The 23,335-nt window shown below is 49.8% G+C and overlaps 1 protein-coding gene across 1 annotated transcript in view; it reads left to right on the forward strand.

Annotated features, from left to right (window-relative positions):
- Window positions 1–15,329, forward strand: part of IQCN (IQ motif containing N) — a 35,455-nt gene extending 20,126 nt beyond the window's left edge. Inside the window, 5 exon segments of the mRNA XM_066252640.1 lie at window positions 6,508–6,563; window positions 6,664–8,619; window positions 8,737–9,448; window positions 9,451–9,710; window positions 14,403–15,329. Coding sequence (XP_066108737.1) covers window positions 6,508–6,563; window positions 6,664–8,619; window positions 8,737–9,448; window positions 9,451–9,710; window positions 14,403–15,329 — 3,911 coding nt within the window.
- Window positions 15,330–23,335: the final 8,006 nt, after the last annotated feature.

A 23,335-nucleotide genomic window follows, 5' to 3' on the forward strand; every position in this document is an offset into this window, starting at 1 on the left:
CTCAAGCTGGTGAACCCACGCTCAAGCCAGATAAGCCCATACTCAAACCAGTGATGTTGGGGTTTTGAACCTGAGTCTTCCGTGTTCCAGTTCAACATTCTATCCACTGTGCCACTGTCTGGTCAAGCAATAAATAAAATATTTTAAAAATATATAGATAAATATTTATATAAATATATAAACTATATTTTAAAATTAAAATATTAATGATAATAATATATTTAAATATAGAATATATACATATATATTTATATATATTTAAATTAGAATATCTTGTGCCTTCTAGACAGATAATCCCTGTACCAGCTAGCTTTCCTTTTTTTTTTTTTTTTTTTTTTTTTTACAGAGACAGAGAGAAAGTCAGAGAGAGGGATAGATAGGGACAGACAGACAGGAACAGAGAGAGATGAGAAGCATCAATTATTAGTTTTTCATTGCAACACTTTAGTTGCTCATTGATTGCTTTCTCATATGTACCTTGACTGAGGGGCTACATCAGACTGAGAGACCCTTGCTCAAGCCAGCGACCTTGGGTCCAAGCTGGTGAGCCTTGCTCAAACCAGATGAGCCCACACTCAAGCTGGTGACCTTGGGGTCTTAAACCTGGGTCCTCCACATCCCAGTCTGATGCTCTATCCACTGTGCCACTGCCTGGTCAGGCGGATTTCACCATTTAAAGTGGCATTTTCTGTGGTTCTGTAGTTAGCGTTTCTGTCTTCAGATAGTATTCTATCAATTTTTATAAGTTTTTATTAGAAATAGCCATTGTATTTGAGCCCCAGCCAGGTAGCTCAATTGGTTGTAATGTCATCCCAATGTGCTAAGGTAGCAGGTTTGCTATCTAGTCAGGACACATACAAGAATCAACCAATGACCTGACTGGTGGCGGTACAATGAATAGAGCATCCACCCAGAATGCTCAGATCCTCGTCTTGAAACCCAGTGGTTGCTGGCTTGAGTGCAGGAGTCCCAGGTCCCTGGCTTGAGCAAGTGGTCACTGGCTCAGTTTGAGCCCCCTAGTCAAGGTACATACAAAAAGTAATCAATGAACAACTAAAGTGAAACAACTACGAGTTGATGCTTCTCTTTTTTTCTTCTCTCTCTCTCTCACTCTCTTCTTTCTGATCTCTCTCTCTCTCAATCAATCAATAAAAATTTAAAAAAATTTTTTTTTTGTATTTTTCTGAAGCTGGAAATGGGGAGGCAGTCAGACAGACTCCTGCATGCGCCCAACCGGGATCCACCCGGCATGCCCACCAGGGGGCGATGCTCTGCCCATCTTGGGGTGTCGCTCTGCCACAATCAGAGCCATTCTAGCGCCTGAGGCAGAGGCCACAGAGCCATCCTCAGCGCCCGGGCCAACTTTGCTCCAATGGAGCCTTGGCTGCGGGAGGGGAAGAGAGAGACTGAGAGGAAGGAGAGGGGGAGGGGTGGAGAAGAAGATGGGCACTTCTACTGTGTGCCCTGGCCGGGAATCAAACCTGGGACTCCTGCACGCCAGGTTGACACTCTACCACTGAGCCAACCGGCCAGGGCCAATAAAAAAGTTTTTAAAAAGAATTAACCAATGACCTGACCTGTGGTGGTGCAGTGGATAAAGCGTTGACCTGGAACTCTTCGGTTTAAAATCCTGGCTTCCCTCATCAAGGCACATATGAGAAAGCAATCAATGAACAACTAAGATGTCGCAACGAAAAACTGATGATTGATGCTTTTCATCTCTCTCCGTTCCTGTCTGTCTGTCCCTGTCTATTCCTCTCTATGACTCTCTCTCTCTGTTCCCGTAAAAAAGTAAAATAAAAAATAAATAAATAAAAATAAAAAATTAACCAATGAATGCATAAATAAGTGAAACAACAAATTGGTAGTTCTAAAATCAACAAATAAAGTTTTAAAAAATAATAATCATTGCGCCTGACCAGGCGGTGGTGTAGTGCATAGAGCATCAGACTGGGATGCGGAGGACCCAGGTTTGAGACCCCGAGGTCGCCAGCTTGAGCACGGGCTTGTCTTGCTTGAGCAAAAAAACTCACCAGCTTGAACCCAAGGTCGCTGGCTCGAGCACGGGGTTACTAGGTCTGCTGAAGGCCCGTGGTCAAGGCACATATGAGAAGGCAATCAATGAACAACTAAGGTGTCGCAATGAAAAACTGATGATTGATTCTTCTTATCTCTCTCTGTTCCTGTCTGTCTATCCCTATCTATCCCTCTCTCTGACTCTCTCTCTCTGTTCCCGTAAAAAAAAAAAAATCATTGCATTTGATAAAACACCTTTTTGATACTTTTTGAAAAATCATAGGCTGTGTTTTTAATTTCTAGATATAATGAATTACCTTGGGATTTATAGATATTGAACCAGTTTACATTCTTGCAATAAACCCTACTTGGCTATAGTATTCTTTTGATAACTGGTCATTTTTCTTTAGAGTATTTGCATCTTATTCATGAGTTTTCATTTTCACTATCCACACAAACTCACATGACTGTCCCTACACTTTCCTCATTCCTTCACCCAGCCACTCATATCCTGGTTTCTAATAGCAGAGCTTAACTTCTTTTGTTCCCTCTTTTTAAATTTTAAGTTTAGTTATTGATTTTAGAGAGAGTAAGGGGGGGGGGGGAGAGAGAGAAACATTGACTTGTTGTTTCACTTATTTATGCATTTGTTGGTTGATTCCTGTATGTGCCCTGACTAGGGATCTAATCTACAACCTTGATGTATCAGGACGATGCTCTAACCCGTTGAACTACCCGGCCACAGCTTCTGTTCCCTTTTTAAATTTCCTATACTTGGAATAACTAATTTGCCCTCTTTTTTTTTTCTTTCACTCAAAATAATATTTGAGATACATGTATTGCTGTGTTGATTCTCCTTGATGTGTTGAATGGGATACATTGATTTATAAATAAGTCAATATTTCTATTGGTATTTATTTATTTATACTGATATATTAATAGGCACTTGTTTTATTTATTTTTCTGTTGATGTGCATTTGGATGATTTTTGTTTTAGGGAGAATATAAATTGTTAGACCTTTTGAGTATATTCATCAGCATGGATATGGATTGAGATGCCTTTAAGATATTGACAGTTTCCCCTAAGGTCCATTTTTAATTTTTTTTATTTTAGTGAGAGAAGGGGAGGCAGAAACAGACTCCTACATGCACCCCAACTGGGATACACTTGGCAAGCCCACTAGGGGTGATGCTCTGCCCATCAGGGAACTTTGCTTCTTCGCAACCAGAGCCATTTTTTAGCACCTGAGATGAGGCGGCCATGGAGCCATCCTCAGCATTGGGGGCCAACTTGCTCCAATCAAGCCATGGCTGCAGGAGGGGAGGAGAAGAGAGAGATAGAGAGAGGGGGAGATAGAGAGAGAGAAGCAAGTGGGGAAGGGGTGGAGTAGCAGATGAATGCATCTGTGTGCTCTGGCTGAGAATCGAACCCAGGACATCCATATGCCAGGCTGACACTCTACCACTGAGCCAACCTGCCAGGGTGGTCCATTTTTTTAAAACCTCATATTTTTCCTCAAAGTATTCTTTTTTAAAATTATTGGTTTTAGAGAAAGTAAGGGGGAGAGAGAGAGAGAGAGAGAGAGAAATAATAGATTTTGCTGCTCTGCTTATTCATGCACTCACTGGTTGACTCTTGTATGTGCCCTGCCTGGGGATTGAACTCGCAACCTTGGTGCATTGGGACGATGTCCCAACCAACTGTGCTATCCAGCCAGGGCCAAATATTAAATGTTAGCCATTCTTGTGGATCTGGATACCATTTCTGATGGCTGGGTAGCATACCATTGTATCAGTGTTCTGTTGATGAATTTTTTATTTTTTTTTACAGTGACAGAGAGAGAGTCAGAGAGAGGGATAGATAGGGACAGACAGACAGGAACGGAGAGAAATGAGAGGCATCAATCATTAGTTTTTCATTGCGACACCTTAGTTGTTCATTGATTGCTTTCTCATATGTGCCTTGACTGTGGGCTTTCAGCAGACCAAGTAACCCCTTGCTCAAGCCAGCGACCTTGGGTCCAAGCTGGTGAGCTTTGCTCAAACCAGATGAGCCTGCACTCAAGCTGGTGACCTTGGGGTCTCAAACCCGGGTCCTCTGCATCCCAATCTGACGCTCCATCCACTGCGCCACCGCCCGGTCAGGCTCTGTTGATGAATTTAAGAAGCCTCTTTATTTTATTTTATTGATTGATTTTTAGAGAGAAAAGAGAGAGAGTGACAGAGAGGGAGAAGGCAGGGGGGAGAATCAGGAAGCACCAACTCATAGTAGTTGCTTTCTGTATGTGCCTTGACCACGTAAGTCCAGGGTTTCAAACCGGCCTCCTCAGAGTTCCAGGTCGACACTTTATCCACTGCACCACCACAGATCAGACCTAAACAACCTCTTGTTGATAAGCATTTGGGTTGTTTTCAGTTTTTACTCTTTTAAACAGTACAATGATGACATTCTAGAACACTCATCTTTAAAAAAAAACACAAAAAAACAAATTCCTCTTGATTTCTTTTTCCTGAAGTGAGAAGTGGAGAGGTAGAGAGACAGACTCCAGCATGTGCCTGACTGGGATACACCCTGCTCTGCCCATCTGGAGCGTTGCTCCATTGCAACCGGAGCCATTCTAGCGCCTGAGACAGAGGCCACAGAGCCATCCTCAGCACCTGTGCCAACTTTTGCTCAAATGGAGCCTTGGCTACGGGAGGGGAAGAGGGAGAAAGAGATTGGGTGGAGGGGTGGAGAAACAGATGGGCGTGTCTCCTGTGTTTTCTGGCTGGGAATCGAACCCGGGACTTCTACATGCCGGGCCAATGCTTTATCACTGAGCCAACTGGCCAGGGCCTCCTCTTGATTTTTTTAAAAAATATTTTATTTATTGATTTTACAGAGAGAGGAGAGGGGGTAGTGAGAAATATCAACTCATAGTTTCTTCACTTTAGTTGTTCATTGCTTGCTCTATGTGTCTTGACCAGGCAAGCCCAGGGTTTCAAACTGGTGACCTAAGCATTCCAGGTAGACGGCCTCTCCACTATGCCAGCACAGGCTGAGCTAGAACACTCTTCTTTAGACACTTGTAACTGAACCACTAGCAATCACTTTTTTGGTTATTTTCTTTCTTTCTTTCTTTCTTTCTTTCTTTCTTTCTTTCTTTCTTTCTTTCTCTCTCTCTCTCTCTCTCTTTATTTTTAAGAAGGCAGACTGCCACATGCAGTGCCTCATTTGGATGTGTCTGGAGTCTTAAAAGTTTGACTACCTTACATTCTCCTACAAATGGACCTTGAGAGCTTGTTTGGAGGTTCTAGCAGGGGAGCACAGCTATTCATAGACCCTTGACTGAGGAATGGTCCTCTCCTCTATCGGGGAAGGTCCTCTTCAACTGCGTGTGCAGATTTGGGAGGCATGCACATGAAGCAGTGAGTGAGGAAGGGGTCACCTGCGTAGCCAGCCAGATCAGCTGAATCAACCCTGGGAAATCAATGGGGTGACAGATATTGAGGTCAGATCACCCTCACATCCCAGTTGTTTTGTTTTTATGTACAAAATAACACTGAAATAAGCTTTCTTGTGCATTCATCTATGTGGACTTAAAAAAAGATTTTTTTTCCTTGAGATTTCTGTTGTTTTGTTTTTAATATTTCTTTTCATGTTGGTCTTGAAGACAAAGCCAGCCCAGGGTAGTGTGGTTGTATGTTGTATGGGCTGAATGGCTGAAGGCTGCTTATTCTTCCAAGCTGGCTTCTGAGATTTCACCTTCTCTTCCTGCTCCTTCTACAATTCTATGACACTCCAACGTATGAAGATGGCTGGGCAAGGGTCTGGCTGGTCCAGTCAGAAGGGGGCACCTTAGCCAAACTTAGATTTCAGGTTATGCATCAGGGCTGCTTGACAGTGTCCCAACTTTCTCTGTACCAAGTCATTTGAAAACCACAGCATCTCCTAATTCTTCCTTCTGCCCATCCTTCTATCTGCCATTTATCTATACATCATCTGTCAGTCACCCACCCATTCACTGATCCATTCATCAGTCTACCAATGGTCTCTTCACCTATCCATCTATCCATCTGTCTGTCCCTCCATGCACCCATCTATCCATCCATGTGTTCATTTCTTTACTTATTAATCTGTTCATAAATTCATAAGTTTATTTACTTATCCATTCTTTTACCCAATCCTTTATCCATCCCTCCAACTGATCTGTCATTCATTCATTGACTGATAGACCTATTCAGTATCTAGTCATGCATCCATCTATCCTTCCAACTTTCAATCTACTCACGAACTCATTAGTCAAGTTAGCTATTCACCCAACACTCACCAATTTACAGGGTGGAACCAGACCTTATGACTGAGATGGGGACACAGAAATGACTCAGACCCATTTCTTGTCCTATAGGAATTCATAGTCAAGTGGGAGAGACAAATAATAATAACACATACACAAAAGAAATTCCCAAGAGTGTGATCAGGGCTGTACTCTCAGTATGTTCCACATACAGGTGGCCAGGAAGCCAGGATAGAGGGGGACTTCAATGGACAGGAGGAAGATTTCAAGGTGCTAGGAACAAAATTTATATCCTGGGCAAGCATTCCAACAAGGATCCCTCTTGTCTGCAGGAGTCCACTTTATGACTCACCTTCTGCTGCCTCCACAGGCAGAGTTGACCCACCTGGGAACCAAGACAATGCAGCAAGCAACACAGTTACAGTTGTCATCCAATGGGCAGAACTCTTACCAGCCTCAGCCCATCCCCAATCTCCAAGACAAAGCAGAGACACTGTGTTCACAGCCCCAGAGCGAGGCACCTGCATCCAGGGAGAACCCCCTGCAACAGCCAGACAAGAACAAGATTCCACGCCTTCGGGCTGTGGTCGAGAGCCAGGCCTTTAAGAACATCCTGGTGGATGAAATGGACATGAAGCTGTCTCGTGCAGCCACCCTCATCCAAGCCAACTGGAGGGGCCACCGGCTCCGACAGAAGCTAACCTCCCAGATGTTGGCAGCTAAAGCCATCCAGGAGACCTGGCGACGCTTCAACACCAGGCACCTCCGGTCTGGCAAGGCAGTGGAGAAGAAAGTGAACGTGGATGAAGGGGATATTCCTTACCACTCCCCAAAGCAGGTGTGGTTCCAGCATTCAGAAGAGGCCAGGTGTCTTCCAGCCCCACCTGTCATGATGAGTAAGGAGACTCAGGTCCCTTCTACTGACAACTTGGCTGTCTGTGCCCCCCAGCCAGCCCTGATGCAGCCCCTAGGCATTCCACAGTCCGGCATGCAGGCTCCTTGTGCCACTGGAGGTCCCAGCGTCACTTTTCCACACCAGACTGTCTCTATCAGGCTTCCATGTCCAGTGAGTCTAGATGCAGAGTGCCACCCATGCCTGCTAACAAGAACCATCAGAAGTGCCTGTCCTATCCATGTAGAAGGGGATACGATGAAGAGCAAGCAAGGGACTGCCAGAGCCAATAAGTCAGGAGCCCCAGGGCCACTGCCATGTGGCAGATATGCCCAGGCACTTCACAGACTTCTCCAGACCCAGACCCAGGCCCATGTGGAATCAGAGATCCTTAAAGCCCAACCCCAGACAGGCCAAGCATCTGTGATGACCAAGACCTCACTCCAGCCGTGCCTGGCGCCCACTATGACGATGACTAAGACCCCACCCCAGAGATACCTGGCAGCTGCAGTGACCAAAACCACACTCCAGTCATGCTTGGTGTCCGTAATAAACAAAACCATACCCCAACCATGCCCAGCACCCGGGGTAACAATAGTTGAGACCCCAACCCAGGTGGACCCAGGAGCCCTGGGGGCCAAGATCCCAACCCAGCCATGCCCAGTACCCACAATAGTGATAACGAAGACTCCACCCCAGCCATGCCTGGCAGCACCTCTGACCAAAACCCAAGCTCAGAAACAACCAACAGCTACGATGACCAACACTATACCCCAGACACGACCAGCTGCCATGACCTCAATTATCAAGCCCCAAACCCAGACCTGCCCAGTGCCCATGATGGCCAAGACCCCGCCCCAGATGCACCCAGCAGCCATGATGGCTAAGACTCCACTGCAGACATGTCCAGTGGTTATGATGGCCAAGACCCCATCTCAGACACTCCCAGGGTCCTCAACAACCAAGACTCCTCACCAGACACGCCTGGTGGCCATGATCAACAAGACCCCAACACAGTTACGCTCGGTGGCCACTGTCCTCAGGACCTTGTGCCTGCCTCCTCCTGCAGCTGGAAATCTGAAGGTTTCACCTCCAGCAGTCATGGCAGCTGGGATTTCCAATACTTCGTCACACACATATCTAAATAAACCAAAGGCCAAGGCTGTGGTGTCTGCGAGGCAGACGGCAGGCATGGTCAAAGTCTTGTCCCATTCGCACTTGGCTGAGGAAAAGGTGAAATACTGCCCCCCACCACATCTGAAGACTGGAACTTCCAAAGCTCCAGCTAGGCCTTTTTCAGAAGCTGAGAAAATCAAGACCTCCCAGAAGCAGGTGAAAATGGCAACTGTGTCTAACACCAACATGGCTGAGGATGGGAGTAAGGTCTTATCGCAGGCATGCTCGAAGAGAGATATCATGAAGACTCAGTCCCAGGTGTGTGTGCCTATAGAAATGGCTGTGGTTCTGCCCTAGGCACAGATGGCTACATGTTCAACCACACCCTCACCCCGGGGTCATCTGCTCCCTGAGCTGACAGCAGCCCTGCCCCAGGCAAATCTGGGCATGTGTCAATCCAAGCACCCAGCTCAGACACATCCACCTGCCAAGTTAACTAAGGCCTTGTCCCTGGCCCATTTGGGCACATGTCAGATCAAGGCCCAGTCCCAGACACTCCTGGCTGGATTCAAGGCCTCCACTCAGCCTTGCCAACATGCCAACTCTTTTGACACTTTGTCCCAAGCCAAGCCAGAGAACCAACCAACCCAGACCCCAAACCACAGCTATGCCTGGGGCAAAGCCCCCCAGAGCCCACATCAGGGAACCTCTAAGACCCAGAGCATGCTGGTGCCTCTGCTGGCATCTGCTGGACACCCCATATGCAATGTTGAATTCCGGGGTGACAGTAAGGCCAGCCAAGCCCAGCCATCAACTATCAGTCCAGCCATGCCCTGTCAAGAGGAGATGGTGGCCTCCCAGCTTGCCTCACTGTGTGCTGAGCTGGCCGCTGTGCTGAGCTCCCAGGAGGACCTCTGTGCTCTGCTGCAGAAAGCTCTCTCTCTGGGAAAAGTGAGGGCGGCCCTGAATCAGGCCCTGTCCAAGGAGGTCCTGGGAACCTCAATGACCAAGGCCCTACCTCAAGGCATGCTGGGTACAGTGCTGGTGAAGGTGCTGTCCTGGGGCAAGCTGGGTGCTGTACTGTCCCGCGCCCTTTCCCAGGGTGAGCTACAGGCAGAACTTACTAAAGCCATGCAGGGAAAACTGGGGGCTTGCTCAACAAGGCCCTGACAGAGGAGGAGCAGGCTGCCCTAAGCCAGGCCCTGTGTCAGGGGGAGCTGGGTGCTGTTTTGAGCCAGTCCTTGTCTCAAGTAGCCCTCAAGACTGGACTTGTCCTCCCTAAGGCCACCTCAAAAACACTGGAAAGTGGGATGATGGTGACGCCAGCTCCAGTGGAGGTAGACTACAGGGGGAGACCGTCAACTGAGTGGGGACCCACCCTGGGCCTTGTGAGACCACAGCCCAGCAAGGTCAGGGTTCTCCAGGGTGGGACCTGGGAGGGCTCTGTCACAGGCTGGCCAGCTGGGCTGTTGGAGGAGATAGGAGATGAGGCCATGTTCAGGAGGTTACCTTGCTTCTCTGTGGTCTTGGTGGGTACCTCCTTGGTCACGAGGGTGATCATCATCACTCTTCAGTTTCCCCTGATTAATCTTTTGGATCCTACTTTGTTATGGGAGATGAGGCCCCCCATGGACTCCTCCTTGCACCTAGGGGCTGGTGAATTGGCTTCAGATCTCAATCCCAGGGCAAGTGATATAGACCCCACTTTGCCTGCATCACTCCCCCTGCAACTCCCCCGCCATCCGTGGCAGCTGCTCATTGCCAATGGCATGGCTCGAGGCACCAGCCAGTCCTTGGTGGCCAGTGGCACAGCCCCAACCTCTCACAAGCCACATGTGGCCAGCAGGGTGGCCCCACATCATTCAGCATCATTGGGGGTGAGCAGGGTGACCCCAGGCAAGCTTGACAGCACTGTGGGTGAGGGAGGGCCGTCTACTCCCACCAGTGTGCCACCACCTATGGGAGGTCTGCTTATTGGTGTAAGCCCTCTGGGGTCTCCTGGAGGACCCCTGGGGTGTATCAGCCACCAGCAGCCAAAAGTCTGCAACAGGCATCTGTGGTCCCTGATAGAACCATGCAGAGGACTAGGTCCCCAAATCACAAACAGGCCTCTGTAAGCACTAGCGAGATGATCAACAAGATGACCTCAGGTCTACCAAAGGCCACCATGGTGAGCAAAGTACCCCTAACCCCACCACCAACTCCCAAAGCCTATAACAGAACCCCAGGCCCCTTGCTTGGCTCCATGGCTCCTGGTCATCACTGTGCATTCGAGAGTCAGGGAGATCCTGATCTGTTGGAAGCCTCCCCAAGGAAGTTGGTTAATGCCCACCCTTCCCCATATAGCCACCCCTGGGCAAGAGAAGAATCAAACACAGCGGATCATTTCCGGCACACGCTGCCCACAGGAGCTGGTGCCTGGCCATATACTCAGTGAACTGGTGATCCGTTTGCCACAGAATTCAAACAGTGACCTAACCATAAGCTTCTCCCAGGGCCCCACAGACTGTGGCCTAAGTGTGAGTAATCCCCAGGGCTGCTCATGTGCTGTAGCTCACTTAGCCTTCCCACCCTGTCTGTGGCCAGCCTGACTGATGCCGACCTGGTGGAGGAGTAGCCCTGGGAGGCCAGCTTGGATGGTGACTTCCTCTCTGGGGAGGCCATGGGGGGGTCCTCAAGGCCTGTGGACCTAGAAGAGATGGAAAGAGTAGGCCATGGGCACATGACCCCAAACCTCCACCCCCACCCTCCCCAGCCTCAGAACCAATCCCCATTCTGTACCATAGCTCAATGTTCAATCATGTGACCTTGAGCATCCGCTGGGGCTTAGGTGGTCAGAATGACAGGGATATATCCTCAAGCCAAAGCTCTATGGGTTCAAAAGATAGCTTGTGCCAGGACAGGACTGAAGAGAAGTTTAACATTAGGTGATGTGGTCCCTCCCTTATATCAGCAGACATCTTTGACCAGTAAGATGATCCCAAGCCCATCCCAGCCATTAGTAACCAATAAGGTGGCCTCAAAGCCAGGCCAGCTTTCTATGACCAGTGAGGTTCTCCCCAGCCTATCTGAGCCTTCCATAGCTGGTAAGGTGACACTCAGCCTAGGCCAGCCATCTATGACTGGTGGAGCAGCCCCCAGCTAGCACAGCCATCTATGACCGGTGGGGTGACCCCTAGCCAAGCTTATGCAAGTATGGGCAATAGTGTGGCCCCCAGCTTAGGCCAGCCAGCTGTGGTGAGTGGTATGGGTTGTGCACTTAGTCAGCCAATTTGGGCCCCTAGGGTGAGTTCAGATCTACTATCATCAAGGGTGAATACAGTGGCCCCTTGACTAACTCATCCATCCTTTCTCACTGAAGTCACCTCAAATACAACATGTCCATCTGGGGCTAGTGGCATGTGCCAGGGGCTAAGCCAGCCATCTTTGGTTGCTGGGGTGGATCCAAGTCAAGATCATCTGATGGGTCATGAGATGACCTCAAGCCCTCCGGCCCCTGAGCTCAGTGATAAGTCCTGTGGGTTTCATCAGCCACTTGGTGTCGGTGGGAGGCACCGAAGCATGATAGAACATTCTGTTGTTTCTGTTTTAGCCCCAAACTTCTACCAGGCATCTGTGACCAGTGGAGAGGACTTTTGTCTAGGCCAGGAAGCCAGGAAATCTCAGGGCAGTCTACTCAGGGGCATGGGAAAAAGCATGTCTCAGGGCACGATGGCTTCTGGCATGCTCCCATGGTCTTGGTGGCTGCTGGCAAGTTGCTAACTATGTCTCAAGGACCTGTGTCTCCTGGAATGACAAGAAGTATGTGCCAGAGAAGTGTGGCAACTGCTGTGGGCCCCAGGAAGTCTCAGATGGGCAGTGGCACGGTTCCCATGGCATCCTGGGCCTCTGTGGCAGGTACCCCTTTGGTTCATGAACAAGTCTCAGAGGTGGGTCCTAGCACCTCTCAGGCTTTAGTGCCCATTAGACAGGGTCTGAGTCCGACCAGATTTTCCTGGCTAATGTGGACCTCAGCATATCTCTGGACAATGTTGATCTCCCAATATCTAAAAACCACCAGTGTCCTCCTGTGTCCACAGTCACCACATCCAGTGAGAATGTTTTCAGCCAGGAGCCGGTGAAGGACATGGCCAGTCTTCTGGTGCCAGGTTCTGTAACAAATAGGATGACCACAGCCATAGCTTCAGGTACTGTGGTCAGTGGCATGGTCCCCAGCCTTCCCACAGAGTCTATGATCAGTTGTGTGCCTCAGACCCTTCCCCCAGGCTGTGTGATCAGTGACATGGGCCAGGGACTTCCTTCAGATCCCATGGCCAATGCTGTGGCCCATAGCCTACCTCTAGGTTCTATGATTAGTGGTGTGGCCCAGAGTTTTCCTCCAAGTTGTGGCCAGTGACATCACCAGAACCCAACCTCCAGATTCTGTGGTGAGTGGGATGCCTCCAGGCTGATTACAGCACCTGGTGCTGGTGGGAACAGGCCATGTCTTTTTGTAAGACCGACCATTAGTCTAACCTCTCCGAGGCCACTCCTGGGTTCAGTGGCGAGTGATGTGGGCCCAAGTGTCTATTCTGGCTCTGTGGCCTCTAGTGTGGTCCCAGCATTTATGACTGGGGGACAGAGTCAGAACTGGTTCTAGGGTCCATGGTTAGGGTAGCTAGTCCACCCTCCACAGTTGGAAATGTGCCCCCCCACCTTCCTCAGGGGCTTATGCTCATTGGACTTAGCCCCTGTCCTTCCCATGGAGCCATGGCTGAGGAGGGGTCTACAGTCCCTTTTCAGGCATCTCATGTGACTCGCCTGGCTCAAGCTCACCCCCAGACCTTAGAAGTTAGTGGCAGAACCAGAGGAGTTTATAAAATGCCCATGGTTCTGCAGAGAGCCTCACAGTTGAATCATGCTCTTGGGACAAAGGCTTTTGAGACCAGAGATGGTCAGGTCATGATGAAATTGGAGGACCTGGACAAGGCTCTATCCCGGGGACCAGATCCGGTAGAGAGTCCATGGTCCTTGAGGCAACCCCATGGATGTCCAGGAGTTCCCTGGCACCGGATGTCAACAATGGCCATGAATTCCTGGTTGAAGACAAGACTGTTCCCAAAGACCAAAGGCTGCCATTGGTGGAGGTGTTTCCCAGCCAAGCCAAGTCTATGATGAGTGGCATGGCCCCTGTCCCTCCTCAGTCTGAGTTTTGCCAATCACACCAAGGACAGCAGTGTCACCCCAACTCTGAAGCAGGGGTCAACAAGCAGTTGTGGGGTCCTCAATTCTCACTCTGTGACTTCTTGTGGGGTCCCCGGTGTGCAGATGGGCACAGGGCCCCCCTTGGCTCATCAGGCTTCAGTGGCTCATATTGTCCGTCGGAGCCTCTTGGACACTAACATAGTCCCCTGGAGCCCCTCAACTGCTCCTTTACTCCCAAGCCCTGTGGCTGCTCACATGCCCCGGAGCCTTTCCCATTGGATGGTGCCTTCTACAGTAACATCAGGGTCGGCTAAGCTGACCCGTGGCAGTTCCATGGCATCCAGTTTATACAGGGGGTCTGTATCTGGGATTGGGACCCTGACCCCAAGCACTTCTTGGAGGCCAGAGACCACCAGTGTGGGCTTACATGTGCAGCCATATCCATCTAAGGCCAGTGGAGCAGCATCTGGTAAGCTCCAGGTGGAAGCTGTCCCCAGTGCATTTTGGAATCCAGTGTCAGAGAATCTGGCTCAGAGCAGCCATGATGGCCTCTTTAGCTCTAGAAAGTCCTACACGTCCCTGCATGGTAGCTTTGTCTCCGAATGCTAGACTGTTCTGAGCCCTCCCAGCAGATGGAGGAACATGCCTCCAGGTCAGCACAGGAGGGTCTCAAAGGCTCCACAGGTGCATTGCTGGCTGTAAAACCAATTATTCATACCAGCAATCTGGCGCATGAGGTGGCCATTCCTGGGTTGCACCACAGGGTTTGGGGGGTATCTCTAGGCTATGAATCCTCACCAAGCGGTTCTCGGTGGCTCCTTTTTAACCAGGAGTTACTACGGAAACCTCAGGATTTCTGTAGCACTGTCACTCCTGTGGACAGTCACAGGGCACCCCTGACTTCCACTGTACTCCAGGGCCCTGTGGACGCCGGTGTGGCTGGTGGCCAAGCGTGGAACTATGTCACCCCCAGTGTTGCGGTCAGGCCCATGAACAGTGCTGAGGCCCCCTGCGGTGCGTGGGAACAAGCCAGGTGCACTGTGCCGTGGGATGTCACGGGCAGCGAGGCAGCGGTGGATCCCAGTCAGTTGGGGGAGCTGGTGGCATCAGTGCAGGCTGTGGAGAAGATAATAGTGCAAGCCGCAGTCACTATACAGACGTGTGCACGTGGCTACCTGGTGCGTCGTACCATCAAGGTGTGGCACCAGTGGGCTATCATCATCCAGGCTGCCTGGCGTGGCTTCTGTGTGCGGCGGAACCTGGCCAAGCTCTGCAGAGCTGCTACAATCATCCAGGCCACATGGCGAGGTTACTACTTCCGACGGAGCCAAGCCCAAAAAATGTTGCTCCCTGGCACATTGTGTGAGGTGGGTGGCAGGACCAGGCCGACCTCCAACCACCGCTGCTTCCAATCCTGCCCGCCGGAATTCTGCACCCTCTGCCAGTCCCTGAGTCCCAGGCTGGGGAGCCCGCCCAGTGCAGTAATGCTCATGGGTTCCAGCCCTCGCACGTGCCACGTGTGCGGCCACACCCTGCCCACGCGGGTAGTGCAGGGCATGGGCCAAGGCACCATGGGCCAGGCAGGCAAATTGCGGGGCTATGACACCCAGCTGACCCCTCAGAACCCCCAGCACATCCATTGCCAGAATAAGGCAGCCACAGTCATCCAGTCTGCCTGGAGGGGCTTCGGTGTACGTCGCTGGCAGAAACAGCAAAGGACAGCAGCCAAGATGCTTCAAGCCACCTGGCGTGGCCACTATACCCGGGCCTCCCTCACCACAGATGCACTCTTGGGGCCAGCAGCATGGGACAACCCACGGAACACGCAGTGGCCAGGAGTCTAGGACCTTGGCTGCCCAGTGGGGGGAATACCTGGGAAGGTGCCATGTGGTTTTCTTGATCTAATGAATAAAGCCCTCTACAGCCTGGGTCTTGGTCTACCTGTGCTCATAAGGGTGTCTGGGCATGGGTGTGGGGGGATGGGGGTAATCTGAACCACCTGGAGTGGGGAGAGAACCCTAAAGATTCCAACCACACAGTTGGCACTGAAGGTCTGTGTCTGAGATGGGGACTCAAGCTATTTCCAGAGGTCAGGGCCTCCAGTGTAGCTACTGAATCTGTCCATGACACATTCCAGAAGCCAATATCTGGGGGCCTGGCCCAGAAAGGTCACTGCAAACCCCTTGGCCCTAGAAGACCTATAGGTGAGTGCATGGTGTCTTGGTCAGGAAATACTAGGGGCTTCTAGCCATGTACTGATCTGGTTGGGATGCTAGGTTGCAGTTTGGGTGAGAGAGAGCTGGACACAGGTGTTCTGAACCCCTAGGGTCAGGGACAAGGCAGGGAGGGGAAGAGGGGGCTGAAAGCACCCAGAAGGGGCGGCCTGGTTGGAGAAGGGCATAGGGGTGACAGCATGGGTTTGGGAAGCTATGGAGGGGCCACAGAGCTGTGGGGGTGCTGGGGGGTGGAGAAGTGGAAGGAGCAGCAGTGTCCTGAAGGGATGGGCAGAATTTGAGGGCTTTGGGGTCATGGTTCAGGTGGGATTTTTAGGCAACATGGGGGTCCAGGAGGAGGGTAAGGGTACAGGTATGGTACCACTGGAAAACGGTGGCACCCCCCCCCCATAGGGCACTGTGTTCTGAGGCTCTGCCTTTGCCTCTCCCCTGCGCAGGTGTATAAAGCAGTCACCTAGCCACACATCACACCTGTGCAGAGGCCGCCCTTCGTCCTCCCTATGCAGGAATGGCAGGCTCCCAGCTGCTACCGCTGCTTTGGCTGCTGGCTCTGGTGCTGCTGCTACAACCTGATGTGGATTTCTCTGCTTCTGATGACATCCCTACAGGTAAGAACAAGTAAGAAGGAAGACAGGCTTCTAGAAAGCTGGAGGGGGGCAAACTGCCAAGCCCCCCTGCCATCTGAATGCATAAGTAAGTGAAACAACAAATTAATGTTTCTTTCTCACCCTTCCCCTCTCTCTAAAATCAATAATAATAATAATAATAATAATAATAATAATAAAAAGTTCAGCTAAAGGGGCCCTGCTGGTTTGCCAGCCCTCCCCCTGTCTCCAGAAGGGCTGCTTCTCCTAGAAGCAAGGTGGGGGATCATGAGAACAGCTGGAGCACCCCCAGCCCTCCACTCCCTACTTCAGCTCTGAGGCTATGACTTCAGTAACTCCAGCCAGACCTGAGCCAATGAGAAGCTGTGACTGCCTCATGCCCAGTAGGAGGTTCTATTTCACACCTGTTTCTGTTAGCCAATTCCCAAGGGAAGGAGGACCCCAGGACCACAGCAGGGGGGACAAGGGCTCAATTCCATGTCACTAAGCATCTCTGGGTCCCAGGAAAAATTCTGGGCACCTGACTAATTTTCTTCTACTGCCCTGTAAGACAGTTCCCAGGGCAAAGAATTGAACTTTTAGTCTAAAATTTATTTTAAATTACAGTTGACATCCAACATGATATTCGTCTCAGGTGTATAATAGAGTGAGTCAACAAGAGCTGAACTCTTGCATCACCTTCCCTTTCACCAAGTCATCATTCACTCAGACCTGTGTCCCAGTCCCAAGCCTGTAATATCAAAGTGGAGGCCACCACGTAATATGACACAATTTGCAGGTAAGGGCTTCACTCAGAAAGCACCATATTTATCCCCATTTCATAGCTCAGGAAACTGAGGCTTACACTAGTCTCCCAGCCTGTGCTAGAACCGGATTAGAACTTGCCTGTTGACTTGGCCCATGCCAGCCTCCTGGTCTAGGAGTCCGGGCAAAGCAAACTCCTGGCACAAGACAGACACAGCTCCACCTCACCTCTGTTCAACTCGTTTGCAGCTCATGAGCTCCCACCTGCTCTGTGCCAGGCACTCAGCAGTTAGTGTCCTCCACTACCTCCTCTTTCAAGTCCCACTAGTTTTCCTCAATTCTCTTTTAAAATTCAGCTCCCACTGACCTGTGGTGGCGCAGTGGATAAAGCGTCAACCTGGAAACACTGAGGTTGCCGGTTTGAAACCCTGGGCTTGCCTGGTCAAGGCGCATATGGGAGTTGATGCTTCCTGCTCCTCCCTTCTCTCTCTCTCTCTCTCTCCTCTTTATAATGAATAAATAAAATCTAAAAAAAAAAAAAAATTCAGCTCCCAGAGCACTGGCTGGGTAGCTAACTGGGTTTGAGCATTGTCCTGATTCACCAAGGTTGCAGGTTCGATCCCAGGTCAGGGCACATGCAAGAAACAACAATGAGCCCTGGCTGGTTGGCTCAGTGGTAGAGCATCGGCCTGGTGTGCAGAAGTCCCGGGTTCGATTCCCGGCCAGGGCACACAGGAGAAGTGCTCATCTGCTTCTCCACCCCTCCCCCTCTCCTTCCTCTCTGTCTCTCTCTTCCCCTCCCGCAGCCAAGGCTCCATTGGAGCAAAGATGGCCCGGGCACTGGGGATGGCTCCTTGGCCTCTGCCCCAGGTGCTAGAGTGGCTCTGGTTGCAACAGAGCGATGCCTCGAAGGGGCAGAGCATCGCCCCCTGGTGGGCGTGCCGGGTGGATCCCGGTCGGGCGCATGCGGGAGTCTGTCTGACTGTCTCTCCCCGTTTCCAGCTTAAGAAAAATACAAAAAAAAAAAAAAGATAAGATTTTTTTTTTAAGAATAAAAAATTTTAAAAAAAAGAAAAAAAGAAACAACAATGAATGCATAAGTAAGTAGAACAACAAATCAATGTTTCTTTCTCTCCCTTCCTCTCTTTCTAAATCAATAGTAATAAAAAGTTCGGCTAAAAAACAAAATTCAGCTCCCCAGAGTTTGGGCTCAGCTTAAGGCCCACTGTGGTCTCTGCATCATCCTCATTTTAGCAAAAACTTCTCATCATCTGGATTCTTCCTCAAATGATGGTGAGCCTGACCAGGCGGTGGTGCAGTGGATAGAGCATCGGACTGGGATGCATAGGACCCAGGTTCGAGATCCCGAGGTCACCAGCTTGAGCGTGGGCTCATCTGGTTTGAGCAAAAAACCCACCAGCTTGAACCCAAGGTCGCTGGCTCCAGCAAGGGTTTACTCAGTCTGCTGAAGGCCCGTGGTCAAGGCACATATGAGAAAGCAATCAATGAACAACTAAGGTGTTGCAACACGCAATGAAAAACTAATGATTGATGCTTCTCATCTCTCCGTTCCTGTCTGTCTATCCCTCTCTCTAAAAAAAATAAATAAATAAAATGATTGTGAGAGGCAGTTTGGAAGGCTGGCCTCTTTAGTCCTTGACTCCTTGGAGTCCTTAATGGGTGTTCTTCCCACCTTGCTTATCACCTCAGGCCAGACTCTACCTTTCGGAGCCTCAGTTTACCATCTGTAAAATGGAAATGAACGTCAGGGCACTACAACTCTTCTAGGCTCAGCGGCCATCCCCGCAGGACCTGGGACACTGGACAGAGAAATGGGATGGGTGGGTCTGCATGTGGACCCAGACCCCTCCTGAGCCTAGTGCTGGATGTTATTTCCTCATTTATGTCCTCTGGGAGACAAGAGAGGAAACACAAAGATCCACTCAGGGCAGAGTAGACAGGGTGGGGTAGGGAGTGTTTGATGAATGAACTCACAAGCAGCCAGGGTGCCCAGCAGACTGAAACTGGGAGGTGGCCATGAAATATTTACCCACCCTCAGCCTGGCCCCTGGGCTCCATGCCTAGGAGGGTTAAGAACCAGGGAGCAGCTGGAAAAACGTTCAAGGCAGCAGCGGGGGAAGGGGAGGGGTTGCAGAGCTTTGATCTGCTGACTGTTCCCAGAGCTCAGGCCTCTGTTTCCCCTATTAAAATTCTGAATTTAGGCCCTGGCTGTAGCTCAGTTGGTTAGAGAGTCATCCTGATACACCAAGGTTGAGGATTAGATCCCTGGTGAGGACACATAGAAGAATCAACCAATAAATGCATAAATAAATGGAACGACAAATCAATGTAGCTCTCTCTCTCTCTCTCTCTCTCTCTCTCAAATCAATAAAAAGAAAATAAAAACTCTGGGGTTAACCATGGGGACCTTCCAGGTACCTGCAGAAGAGGATTAGGGCTGACCCTCCTTTGGGGAGCTCTAAGGTGGGTCTGTGCAACCACATGTGCAGAGAACTGTGTGATCTCTCAGAGATGCTAACTACATCTCAGTGATGTCTTACAGACAAAAAACTTTGAGTCCAAAAGATTTAAAAGAGTCACCCAGAGTGCTGCCTGGCTTTTCCGAGAGTTCGTTTATTTATTTATTTATTTATTTATTTATTTATTTATTTATTTATTACAGAGACAGAGAGTGAGTCAGAGAGAGGGATAGACAGGGACAGACAGACAGGAATGGAGAGAGATAAGAAGCATCAATCATTAGTTTTTCATTGCGCGTTGCAACACCTTAGTTGTTCATTGATGCCTTCCCATATGTGCCTTGACTACGGGCCTTCAGCAGACCAAGTAACCCCCTGCTGGAGCCAGTGACCTTGGGTCCAAGCTGGTGAGCTTTGCTCAAACCAGATGAGCCCGCTCTCAAGCTGGCGACCTCAGGGTCTTGAACCTGAATCCTCCGCATCCCAGTCCGACGCTCTATCCACTGTGCCACCTCCTGGTCAGGCAGATTTATTGATTTTAGTGAGAGAGAAGAGGAAGGGGAATAGAGAAGAAAGAGAGAGAGAGGGAGAGAGAGTCAGGAACAATGAACTGTTCCTGTGTGTGCCCTGACAGGTGATCGAGACGGCAACTTTGATGCACATCCGGCACTCTTCACAGAGTTAACCGGCAAGGGCGGGCTGCCTGGCTTTTAACAATTTCCTGTACCCAGAAGGCTTCTGAAGCCCCAAAGCAAGAGATGACCTGGACTGGAACCCAGGCCGTGGGACTTCAGACAAGGAGCTTCAAACAAGGGCACTTCATTTTCCCACTGAGCACTTACGGAGTATACTAAGTCCTCCAGGTCTCCCTAAGAAGCAGGTTTACTATTTGTGGTAACAAGGAAAGTAGGCATCCAGAGAGGGATGGGGCTGGGGTCCCCCACCCTGTTACTAATCATTCTTTCCCTGTACCCTCTGGTATTTTCTTTCCAGACGTTAGGAGGGAGACCGAGGCCTCAACTTCCAAACCTTGGACTTCTTTTCCTTCAGCCACAGCTCTCCTAGTTCAGTGGAAAGCTCCAGCAACCACTTCAGCCCCCGCCTCTGAGTTCAGAGGCAGGCTGCACCATCCACCCCAGCACCCCTAGTTCAGGGGAAGACTCAACAACTCCCAGAGCCCCTTAAATTTAGAGGAAGCCTTCCACCATCCAACCCAGCCCCAGCTCTACAAGTTTAGGGTTGGCGCCCACCTCCCCACTACCAGAGACAACCTCCCACCCCAGTTCTAGCTGTCCAGTTCAGAGCTCACCCCCACCTCCCACTCCAGCTGCCTGAGTTCCACTTCCTTGAACCTGCAATGGAGCCCCACTTAACCAAGCCCCTGAACGGAGCCGCCTCCGGCCCTAGCAGGTTTATGGGGATTCCGGGGAATGGCTGGAGTTACCTGCTGCAGTTCTGGGATTGTCCTCCAGGGAGAGACACAGACCTGAGAATATGCCAGGAAAGGCAGCACCCTCCCCCTCCACGCCAAGTATGACCTAAAGCAGTGGTCCCCAGCCTTTTTTTGGGCCACGGACAGGTTTAATGTTAGAAAATATTTTCACGGACCGGCCTTTAGGGTTGGACGGATAAATGTATCACGTGACCGAGACAAGCATCAAAAGTGAGTCTTAGACGGATGTAACAGAGGGAATCTGGTCATTTAAAAAAAATAAAACATCATTCAGACTTAAATATAAATAAAACAGAAATAATGTAAGTTATTTATTCTTTCTCTGCGGACCGGTACCAAATGGTTCCCGGGGGTTGGGGACCACTGGCCTAAAGCGCTTAAGACCTTTCTTTTTTCTTTCTTTTTTCTTTTTTTTTAAACGAGAGGAAGGAAGATAGAGAAACAGACTCCAGCATGCCTCCTGATTGGGATCCACCTGGCTAACCTCAGCGCCCAGGCTGACTGACACTGGAACCACTCAAACCACTGGCTGCAGGCATTGAGCCACCCGACCAGGGCCTCTTCAGTGCTTCTTAATTTCATGCAATTTAAGTGCCTAGTGTGGTCCCAGCCAGTTGGTTCAGTGGTAGAGCATCAACCCAGCATGTGGATGTCCTGGGTTCTATTCCTGGTCAGGGCACACAGGAGAAGTGCCCACCTGCTTCGCCACCTCTTTCTCCTCTCTTCCCCTCCTGTAGCCATGGCTCAACTGGAGCAACTTGGCCCCAGGGGCTGAGGATGGCTCCATGGCCTCCATCTCAGGTGCTAAGAACAGCTCAGTTGGGAGCGTGTCCCCAGATGGGCAGTGCATCGCCCCCTAGTGGGCTTGCTGGGTGGATCCCTGTTAGGGTGCATGTGGGAGTCTGTCTCTCTGCCTCACTTCCTCTCACTGAATAAAAAAAAAAAGAAAAGTACCTAGTGTGTGTCATATTCAGGGTTAATACAGTTATGTTGGAAGATAGATTGTAAATAATTTCCATATTTGTTTATGTTGGAATCCATGGGAGTCCAAAAAGACCAGAGTAACAGGCTTTATTGAAAGGAAGAAAGGAACCCTGCTGGGCACTTCTCCAGGGAGAAGAGCACCGGTTACAGATAATGAGGTGAATTTTATAGAGTTTGGGAGAGCCTGAGGAGATACTGAGCCAAAGTTCTGGTATGTTCCCTTCTGCGGTTTTAGGATTTCAGCTTTCTGGAATGCTCCTTCTTGGGCATTTCTGGTACTTTTCTGCTTCAGGGGCGATTGTCCAGTAAGTAAGGGTGAGGTCAGGCAGCCAGGTGGGACAACAAAAGGGCAGTTGGAAGTTCTGGTAAATTCATATATCATTTCTCAACTCTGTGGTATGATAAAAAAGAAAAGAGGTGGGGGAAGGAAAGGGTATGTTGTTCAGGAAGGAGGTTTGTCTCGGACCAGCCATCTTCTGGAGCTACTTCCTGCTGTTATCCCTATTGGGGCCTCCTTCGTGACCCCCCCCCCCCGGGATAGTTGTAAAAGCATTTGATTGTAGGTAATCCTGGAGATTTCTCTCATTGGAGCCTGCAGGAACTTGATAAAGAAAGAGGCAAGCATTAAAATTAGGTACAAAATTAGGATTGGTCCTATAATTGGTGCTAGCATCGAGAATAAGGGGTTTGTCCACCATTGTTCGGAGTAGGGGTGTTTTTATAGGGTTCCAAATTTTTCTGTTTCGTGAGGGCAGGTTTCAGGTTGGTGTGTAGGGTTAGGTAGATTTTTCCAATTTTCTGATTGGTGAAGGTCTGCATGCGGTTCTGTAAGAAACTAGTGAACAAACGTAAGAAAAAGTTAGAAAAATAAATAGGAGAGTGAGTGGACCAATGAAAGGCAATAGTCAAGACACCCAGTTTGTGTGAAACCACTGATTCCATGACTCGGTTTGTTTTTTATGAATTCTCTGGGCTTTAGAAAGAGAGAGAGAGAGAGTGGGAATAAGACAGGCAGTGACCAGTCCCCCGGCCCCTAGACCTATTTTTTTTTATTTTTTATTTAAATATTCATTTTAATTGGAGAGAGAGAGAGAAGGAGAGAGAGAGAGAGAGAGAGAGAAGAGGGGAGGAGCAGGAAGCATCAACTCCCATATGTGCCTTGACCAGGCAAGCCCAGGGTTTCGAACCGGCAACCTCAGCATTCCAGGTTGACACTTTATCCACTGCGCCACCACAGGTCAGGCCCCTAGACCTATTTTTATAGAGATTCCTAAAGTAACAAGAAGAGGGATTACCTGTACAGCTCATTTGGTCCTTAGATTAATGGGTAGTGTACTAGAAACTGGAAGG

The sequence above is a fragment of the Saccopteryx bilineata genome, chromosome 1 (genome assembly GCF_036850765.1).
Source record: "Saccopteryx bilineata isolate mSacBil1 chromosome 1, mSacBil1_pri_phased_curated, whole genome shotgun sequence".
NCBI lineage: Eukaryota > Metazoa > Chordata > Mammalia > Chiroptera > Emballonuridae > Saccopteryx > Saccopteryx bilineata.